This window comes from Austrofundulus limnaeus, unplaced genomic scaffold, assembly GCF_001266775.1.
Source record: "Austrofundulus limnaeus strain Quisiro unplaced genomic scaffold, Austrofundulus_limnaeus-1.0 Scaffold122, whole genome shotgun sequence".
NCBI classification, from domain to species: Eukaryota; Metazoa; Chordata; class Actinopteri; order Cyprinodontiformes; family Rivulidae; genus Austrofundulus; species Austrofundulus limnaeus.
In genome coordinates, this window is record NW_013952524.1 from 1,018,927 (window position 1) to 1,029,101 (window position 10,175).

The window sequence follows — 10,175 nt, forward strand, 5'->3', positions numbered from 1 at the left end:
CTTACAGGTCTCTCCCCTTTGCTCTCTGCTGCTCCTGCAGCCCTTCCTGCACAGCTCCTCCCGATGGCAGAGCCTGCCGTGAAGGTGCGTATCTTCAACTAATGAGTTAAAGATTTAACACTAATAATTACTTTTAGAATGTTTCACTAAAATCCATTCTACGGTTCTTGAGATATATTTTGCTAACAGGCATGCATAATTTACCCTATTAGTGCCAAAGTTTTAAAATGGATCTCATGATTTGTTAGTGCTCAGAGTACACATTAAGGATTACACTCAGCTACCACACCAAATTTAAGCACAATATTTGTAAAACTGGCTCAGTCATTTAGCCATTTTTGTGTTTGCAAAGGTTGCTTAGCTGTGGCAAAAATCTTGATTCCAAAAGTTCATTATTTGTAGATGTGTATTTATTGATTACTTTTTGAGAGTTTTATTAAAATTTGCCTGCTATTTCATTATATATTTTACTAAAAGCAAAGACAAACAAACTTACATAGTTAAAACTTTATTGTCTTCAGCAGTGTGTGATATTCATAATATTCAAGAAACTGCTTTAAAATAGGTGTGATAGAGTACAACAGAGTTGCTCTGTCAGTTAAAAGCAAATATAGTCTTTTTTTCAAGAATAACATACTTTAGTTAGACACAAATATATTTTATTGCATATCAGTTTTATTTTCCATTGCATATCAATGCTTTTTTGTTTGTTTGTTTGTTTGTTTAMATCTATGGTTMTATGCAGCATTCATTCCAGCTTTTAAATTCTGGCCTAGAAGTGCATGAGGTTTATCAATGTGCTGCATGTGATCTGCTTATCTCTTGTCTTTATACTAGTACCTTTTCGTGTGATTTCAAACAGCAAAAACTATGTGACAATTTTTACTTTTACTTTACTTTACTTTACTTTACTTTACTTTACTTTACTTTACTTTACTTTACTTTACTTTACTTTACTTTACTTTACTTTGCATTGCATTATATTACATTGCGTTATATTACATTGCGTTATATTACATTACATTACCTTCGCCGGTACAGTAGGTGGCGGTATAGACAGTGTTGTTCCTTTGCTGTACGCTCAATTTCGTAGAAGAAGAAAACGGAAGGCCCGCAATATTGCAGCTGTGTTTTTGTTATGTTAGATTGACGCTGTGTTTGTATAACAAAAAGTGGTTGACCAACAGCTCCAGTACAATGGGGATTGAGGACGAGGCGGACCGCACGCTCTTCATAAGAAATATAGACACAAGAGTATCGGAGGAGCTTCTGTTTGAGCTGTTTTTACAGGTGCGGTCGAAATGAAGCTAACGTAATGCTAAATGCAGGCTAATGCTAATGCTTACAAACTGTGTGTGTCGGCGCTACTTGTGTTTTTATCCGAAATGGACTATTGTATAAGATGCATTATTATTATTGTTATTATTATTATTATTATTATTATTATAGTTTTATTAATTAATGATATTGGTTAAACGCTTACCGTTAACTGTGTTGGTAGTGTTTAGTTTGTTATTGCTATTATCAATTTCTGTTCACGTTTCAAGCACGATTTGTTGGTGTTTTGCAGGCAGGACCTCTTGTCAGAACAAAAATTCCGAAAGACGCCGATGGGAAACAGAAAACATTCGGTTTTGCTGTTTATAAACATGAAGTGTCCGTGCCTTATGCAATGCAGCTGCTAAATGGCACGTCTCTGTACGGGAAAAGCCTCCAGGTGCAGTTCAAAACAGGTGAGCTTCCCCCCTTCTCTCCAAATAAAACTCACATCTGTTCACAATAAAACCACTGGTGAAAATTATTCGTTGACTTTACGTTGTCGAAGCATGTTTGAACATGGGCTGTAATAAAGGGGTTTGCTGTTTTCGAGGTTGTTTATTCAAGAGACATGGTGCAGTAGCAAACAGGAATGTTTAACAAATGAAACATGTTAACTCTTCATGTTTACCTCAGTAGTTGAAGTTTTTTTTTATTTTTTTTATTTTTTTATTTTTTTGTCTGAACAAAATCAGCATCCAAAATATAATGGGGGAAATGTGTGTTTTTAAAAACGCATACTGCATATTTGTAAACCATAATATAAAGTGTGATTTATTTCCGAAAACAAACTTTTTCAATTCAGTTTCATGAAACCATTTTCTTAAAACCTATTTGACAAGATGAGAACTGCCAGATAAACTGTGGTAAAGAGGTCCACTGTTTAATTTTCTGAATAAAAACATCTTGGTTATTATTTTCCTTAGTGAAAAACTCTGTATACAATCTCATCAATCAGTTCCTCCTTGTAGCTCTTTACAGAAACAGCTTTAGTAACAAAGATAACCCCTGATTATCCGAAACCACCTAACTGCTTGAATAATTGCATGCAGGTTATTTATTTACAATAGTTTTTTTAATTAAATTTACTGATTTTATACCTTTTTTTTTATTTCTCACATGTATATGAGTTAACAATTAGGCAAACACTGAGTGTGTTGTGTCATTTACATATACAGATGCCATTTCTTTCACCAGTTAGTCCTACCTTCAGACAACACATTCACTTAGTGCAGACCGACATAAAACCTCTGATTAATTTAACTTCACAACGTAAACATGAGGTGGTATCATCAGCACTAAACAAATAAGTTTAATTCTATTTTATCAGGGAACCTGAACTGGTTAATGAAAAAAAAAAACTTTAAACTAAGCTCACTGTGTGAGCCAGTGTGACTTCAAACATCTTTTTTTATACAAAATGCAGGGGAAGACCGTAAGTCATTGTGTTACATTGGATTTTTTTTTTTTTTACATCACTCATAAATTCTTGCTCACCATATAATGATCAAATGCTATCATACATTTGAGTTCAGAATTTAAAGTTGTAAAACAGGCTTTTGGAAAATGTTATATCAGCACACTTGGTATAATCCACTTCTGTTTTTGGACTTGGTTTTGTTTGACCACTTTATTGCAGGCTGTCTCGTCTTTAAAAATAATCACCTTCTATAAACAAGATACAGTGAGCTAAGCCTGAGGTGGTTACTGTAATCAAATCAATAATTCAGTCAAGATGGTACAAATGTGACAGTATTGTGATAAAACTGATTTAAATTAAGTCTCAACATTTTAAAAGTCTTTTTTTTCCCACTCATGTAAACATTTTATGAGTTTTGGTTTTCAACATAGGTTAACAGAGACACAAAGAGAATCACAAAGATAAAATATTTATAATGTAGGACAAAGATTCACACACAAGTCATCACTCTCTTTATAATTGCTGATAAAGACACTTCTGCTTTCACTTGGTGGTATGCAAAAAATGGATGTGTGTTTGATTTATGACTTAAAAAAATTACTGGTAAATTGTGACCTGCACAACCTGCTTCACGTTTTACTTTCTTTATCTTAAACTGTTGGCCTCCAGCTTTCTTCATTTTCCAACTTCCAGTTTCTGTCTGTGAGGCTGACACTCTGTCTACTTTTAAGATTAGACTGAAGACTTTCCTTTTTGATAAATCCTATAGTTAGACTTAGGTTTCCTGAATTATTCTTCATTTCTGTTGCTTTAGACTTAGACTGCTGGAGCACAAACTGAGCACATTTCCTCACTCTGCTGTTGTCTTTAGTCTCTCTTCTTTACATGTTTATTGCAATTATTTCTATCAATAACATGTTTTTTTTCTTTTTGTGTCTCTTCCTGAAGAAGGTGCACCTGGACCAGTTCTTCTGTGTTTGTCTGTCTCTTTCCTGTCCCCCAACCCAGCCGGTCGAGGCAGATGGCCYCCTGTCCTGAGCCTGGTTCTGCTGGAGGTTTCTTCCTGTTAAAGGGGAGTTTTTCCTCRCCACCGTTTGCTCAGGATGGGAGACTGTGATGAAGTGATTCAACACAATCTGCTGGCTTCTTCTTTAGATTGTTATTTTTTCATGTACAGTGCCCTTAGACAACGTATGTTGTGACTTGGCGCAATATAAATAAACTGAATTGAATTGAATATTTTCATGTTAGAGAAGGGCCAAACTAAAATATGGAGCTCAAAATATTAGTAGATGTATTGTAGATAGAGCTGGGCGATATGTCAAAAAAAAAATCACAATTAATATTTTCATATCGTCCGATCTCGATTAATATCACAATTTTTTTTGTTAACCTTAAAAGTGACTGAAAAATACTTTACTAAATAAATAGCTACAAAAAATGGCTATTTTACTTTCACTAATATAACAAATAGCTGTGGTTCAGTAGAACATGAAAGTATTTTTGCAAGGTATTTAAAAAGGTATTTCCCAAAAAAAAAGTGTAAATCCTAGAATCTCACATTAATAAAGTTATTCTTTTGTAAAATTAAAGTTTTAGAATTGAATTTCACATTAAATTTGGCATAAAGAAGCATAAACCCAACAAACAGCAACAATTTGTGCACACTTGCCAACCGAATAGGATCTAAGCTCATTACTTTTGTTATGGAAGGAACCCCCAGGAGTTTGCAGCGTCMCTCAGCTGCTGTTTGTGATGAGACTCAGACAGGAAGTGGTCTTCATGTCTCGTCCAGCCCGTCGTGTGCCGATAAAACTTATAGAAAAGTTCTTCTCCAGATAAAWGAAGAACCGCTGGGACATTGTTCTGTCCTAAACGTTACCCTAAGACCACTTCATATTTTTGGAGGAGGCTTTTGTTTTAGGGCTCACTTTTCTTTTTTCGTCCAAATAAGCAACTCTGTGAGATTCAGCGTTCTTTACTTGATTACTTTGGTTAATTCTGCGATTCTGTCTGCATTTCCTTAACAACTTATAAACAGAAGTGGAGCAGGAGGATTCTGATTGGCTGTTGTCGTGCACATTTCCGTCATGTTTGATCGACTAAGCGGCTCACAGCTGATCAACGTGATCGACCTGAATTTTTTTCTCGATCAATAATTGCGATCAAATAATCGCGCAGCCCTAATTGTAGATTTATTATGAAGTTGTTGAGCAATCAGAACCAACTCATTCAATGTCTGTTTGTTTGTTTTGTAATTTTTCCATTTGATCTTACAACTTCCTCTCTTCTCGTGCAGAATCACACATCTGGAATGGGAGCGACATACTAAAAGTAGAGAATAAAAAACYATTGATCTCATCATGCTGGCATTGATATGATCCAACACATTAGAATACCACCATTGGCATCAAATGGTGTAAATTCTCAGTCATTTAGGACATGACAAATCTAGAAAGTTTAAAATAGACAAAGCAGGTGTATTTCTGTTGTAGCTGCTGAAGGTGTAGAACGTTTCAAGCAATAACTGCATGATGTTTGTATCAATATCAGTATCTGAATCTGAACCAATCTGTATATCTACCTCAGTGATGTTAATGTCATGAAATGCAGTGTTATGTGTCCGATTTTGTATCAAATTTGGAAAAAGTGTGGGTCAGATTTGTCACGTTCAGACAGTCATCAAATAATTGATATGGGTCAGATATGGGTAAAAAAAGTGGGATTTGTGTCACTTTTTTGCAGTGTGAATGTAGCTTTAGTGTTAAATGTGAGACAAAGCATTAATGTCCTAATGTAAGTATTCAGTAGTTGTTTTGAACAATACTGTTTTAGGCGTATTTAATAAGGCTCATAACAAACGTTATTAATAAACTCACTGTTTAACTCCATTATAGGTAGCAGTCATAACAGCCCAGGAAACTCACAAAATTCAAGCCCTGCAAGTACTCCAAATCCCCACGGTCAAAGGTGAGAGGCTCTTGGAAACATTTTTATCTGATAGAATCAGGAGCCACATTAAGCATCAAGTTACAGTACAAATTATTTACAACTCCTGTTTCACTTTGAACAGTGTTTTTAATTTAAACAAATCAATTGTTTGTAGCTTTATTCTAAAATGCAATTCTTATGCCTTTTTTTTTTCTTTTTGGTGAAACACAATGCTTGTTTATTTACTGTTTTTGTCAGTTTTGCACTTGTTTAGATTTTTTTGTCAAGTATGTTTGTTTAAAACCTTCATATTTGCAGCACAGCTGGAACAACAGTGAAAATGTTTTATTGTCCTGCATTATCAGTAAAAGTGCTTCATTTCGCTTTAAGTACTCTAACTACGCTAACAWGGTAAACTAAAACCCAGCACGAGGCAGTTTTATACGCTAATTTATTGTCTCTCTAATGGTTTGTTACTAATTACACAATGATGTAGCATGGTGGCTAAAGCCTGACTGCTTATTAACAGCTGACAAGAGCTGCAGGGAAATAAAGCATGTGAGAGGAGGAGAGTTGATTCTGCGGTAGTGTGTGGGATATAAGGATAAAAAGTTTGCCACAGTCAGTTTAACAATCAGTTTAACTATTTGTAAAAGTGTAAAATTTTTAAAATGCATACTTGAATTGGTGTAATTTAAGTCTTAATTAAAAATAGCCATGAAGCCCATTAAAACTCGAATAAAAGATTAATATGAATCATATTTCACAAAATTTCTGTTTATTTTTTTTCACAACTGGCAGAATCTTATTTGATTGTCAGCACAATATTTTCAAAGTTCCTGTAATTAATTCTGGTCAGTGGCAATATGAAGCATGGGATGGTTTTAAAACCTACAAGTGTGGTAGAGCTGCCAAATGTCAGAATGTTAAGAAAGATTCTGGTTGTTTAAATGGTGTTTATTTATTCATTTTTAATTAGATGGATGTGACACCTGTTTTTTCTTTAACTTAAATTTGGAGATGTTTGTTCTGACCTTGTACATGTGTAAATGCTCACAAATCATTAGTAATCATTGATGATTTTTAAATATTTGACCCTTGACTCACTTAATCTGTAGCTGGGTTTTGGTTTGAGTTATTCCATATGACTTGTTTGTATGGGGGTCAGTTATGTTAGAAATAAGGCTTTCTAACTGTCAACACTAAAATCTAATATTGATCATTTAAATCACAGTTTGGGTAGCTACTGTTGTTTAAAAAAAGTGTTTTAACATAGTAAACATGATCTTGATCTTGTCAGTTTTCCCAAGTTTCACGTTCATGGACAATTAGATTTTTTTTTTTTTTTTTTTTTTTGTCTTTAGAAGCAGAGATTACTGTAGATCAGCGGTGTCAAACTCATTTTCACCGAGGGCCACATGAGAGTTATGGTGGCCCTCAAAGGGCCACTTGCAGTTAACTTTGACATTTCATGTTTAACTTTGATTAAACAGTGTTTTATCTTGTCCTCTTTTAAACACTGACCAGAGCTAAGTGTACGACTGACTAAATCTGAAAGAAATAATACAGAAATTCCATTAAAATTAAAACTAATAGAGTTTTACTCACTGATGAGTTTCTGGTGAGTAGCTGCCATCTTGAATTCTGAACTCTCCCACTTCCTGACAGATAATTCCCATGGATGATCAACATGCATGGGAGATGTAGATGTAGATGTAGTGTATGGTCGATGCTGACTTTAAAGCAGCTCATACTGAGCTATCCAACTAAATTGCTCAGTTACTTAAAGACAATTTTTTAAATTTGTATGTATAATTTCTATTTATTTATTTATATTTTTTTGGAGGGGGAACCCCCAGCGGGCCAGACGGGAGCCTTGAGTTTGACACGTGCTTTAGATATAAAATAAAGACACAAAGTACATGTCATTCTGAGTACTAAAACTTTAGTCTTTCATACAGTATTTTAGTATTTAACAGTGGTTTGCTGCTCTCTTACAGGACCCCAGTCCAGTTCAGTTCTCCACCATACACTCCTCCGCACCAGATGCAGAGGTCCTTCTCATCTCCTGATAGCCTGCAGAAGAACGCCATGGTAACAATATGACTTTGCTTCACCAATAAAATCAAAGCACTTTAGAGTTTGATTTTAAAAAATAAAGGTGCAGAATCGTGAGAATAGAAGAAAATAAAARGTTAAACTGCTTAAAGCTAAGGGTTGTTTGTTTCTCTATCCACAGATGAACAACATGTTGTGGCAGTTTCAGATGCAGCAAGTCGAGCAGCTGAGCGAAGTCTTTTCCAAACCTCTGCAGCGGCACTCCTTCGCAGGGAATTCTGGGAGAGGTGACCAAAGGCAGCAAGACAACAGCCGCCATCGATACCATCCATCCCAGATGAACAGAGGCCAGCGTTACGGGGACGAGCAAGGCTCCGGTCGTCAGCAGCAGCACGGCCACGGGCGGGAAAACTACCACCAAAACGACAGGAGCGGCAACCGTCATTACGACAACAGAGGAAACAACCGTGGCAACCGAGATTATGACAGCAAATGGAGACGATACTGAGTTCTGTAAAATACTTAGTTCTTCGCATTTTTATGGACTATTTTCTGAAGAAAAAAATCTGAGAAAAGTACTAAATGATTGTGTATACTCAGGTCATTTATACATGATCTTATCGATTTAGTAACAACTTTTTTTAAAAAAGAGATTTTAAATTTAACTTCTTTCTTGTGACTTTTTTTTTAGAACAAACGTGTATCCTAAAGATGTTCATAGAAGCAAAGACACAACTCAGACATTGTCAGTAAATTTTTGATGAGAAGTTAAAAAAAGGAGCTAAGTTATACTGGCCAGTTTTCTGTTATGCAAATAGTAAAATGGTGCTGCCAAACATCAGAAGATTTTCAGGTACTTTGTAAAAAAAAACAGTTTCAGCTATAGATTTCACCAGCAACACTGAAAATACAACTAAGCAGCAAACTTTTTAATTTTCTTTTTTAAGATGTCATGCTCTTTTCTGAAAAAAGGGCTTTGTTTTGTTTTATGGTGGTTTTTACTTTTAAAATTCAGATCTGTAACATGCTGTTTTAAAAATGACCATTTCCACTATTATAAAGCTCCTGTTCTTTTGATGGCTGCATTGTCGTTCGTCTAGCCTCAGTCCCACATGTTATTTCCAGCTCAACTTCACTAAAGAGGTTTTTGTATGTTGATGCTACACACTGTAATGCATGCACACATGGCCTATATGCGCCTATAAATGGACCAAGTGTAACTAATATGCTTGTACAGCGGAGTCATGGAGTAATCTACAGGTGGCGCCACACATTTATTGAATCAATTAAGGGGATAAATATAACTGAGCCACATGAACAGCTCCTGTATGTTTGACCCTTTCTGTTGTGGATTCTTTTCAAATCGGACATCCATTCTTCTCGCTTGACAGCGTGCAATTATGTCCAGGTTTATTTCTTGCCCAGCGGATTTTGATCACAAGAGCCCCGGCTCTTCTTAACATCTGACAAATGGCACAGGTTTTTGAAAAGAAGTTTGGCTCTCTTCCCGTTCCAAAATTATCACATCTCAGGTTGCAGCGAGCTTCGCTAGGGGAGACCGGGGACAGTTTGAATTAGACAAACCAAATGTTAATACAATAAACATATATGTCTGTTAATAGTCAAAACCATCTAAAGATGATTGAAGCATGTACATTCTTCACAATTTYCATTTGAAAATGAAAAGTCAGATGTTGCAACTGACCCCGGGGCCAGTTACAACATTGTATGGGGGTGGTTGCAACATATTAATACAATATATTTCACTGTAAATAAAAGTTTTACTATTTTTATATTTATATTATTGCTAAATTCATAAGAACTGTAACTTATAATGATATTACAGTGTTATTAATTCTTTTTGCCTAGAGCCTTATATACAGATGTCAAAGACTGATTGATATAAAATACAGTTGACTTTTAGAGACAAGGATAATAGAACAATTTGTGAGGCAATTAACTTTTGTTTTGCCTATTGTCACTGTACACCTACATTATGCATATTTTACATTGAAAGAAACTGGGATTTTAAAACCATTGTTGAAAACAACTACAGAAAATACATGTTAAATACTGTTATTGTCATAAATACCCAGTACCCTTTTAAGTGTAAACTCAATTTCAACATCTTAATATCTGTATGTGCTCTGTTTTTAWATGGATTTATCGTATGGGGAGAGTTGCAGCAACTGTTGCAACTGTCCCCCTTCCCTGTCAGCCATGATAAAACCTCATGTGTTAGCTAAATAAGCCGATCTTAATACATGTTAACTATATTAGTTAAAAGTCTACATATCACTTGTTTAAACCATATAAGTTTGAGCTGGATCACAAGTGACAACAGTATAACAAAAATAAAGCTGAACCAAAAAAAAAAAAAAAAAACTTGGTACCTCAAAAAAAAATGTTTTTTCTAATAAGCCGATCTTAATACATGTTAACTATATTA

General features: G+C 35.0%; 1 protein-coding gene across 1 annotated transcript; it reads left to right on the plus strand.

The window, feature by feature from the left end:
* The first annotated feature begins 1,077 nt into the window (after positions 1-1,077).
* Positions 1,078-8,803, plus strand: rbm7 (RNA binding motif protein 7). The gene is made up of 5 exons (XM_014015080.1): positions 1,078-1,290; positions 1,571-1,733; positions 5,635-5,707; positions 7,669-7,762; positions 7,908-8,803. Exons 1-5 carry the CDS (start codon positions 1,198-1,200, stop codon positions 8,232-8,234), a joined length of 750 nt encoding a protein of 249 aa, XP_013870534.1. The 5' UTR covers positions 1,078-1,197; the 3' UTR covers positions 8,235-8,803.
* The last annotated feature ends 1,372 nt before the right edge of the window (positions 8,804-10,175 follow it).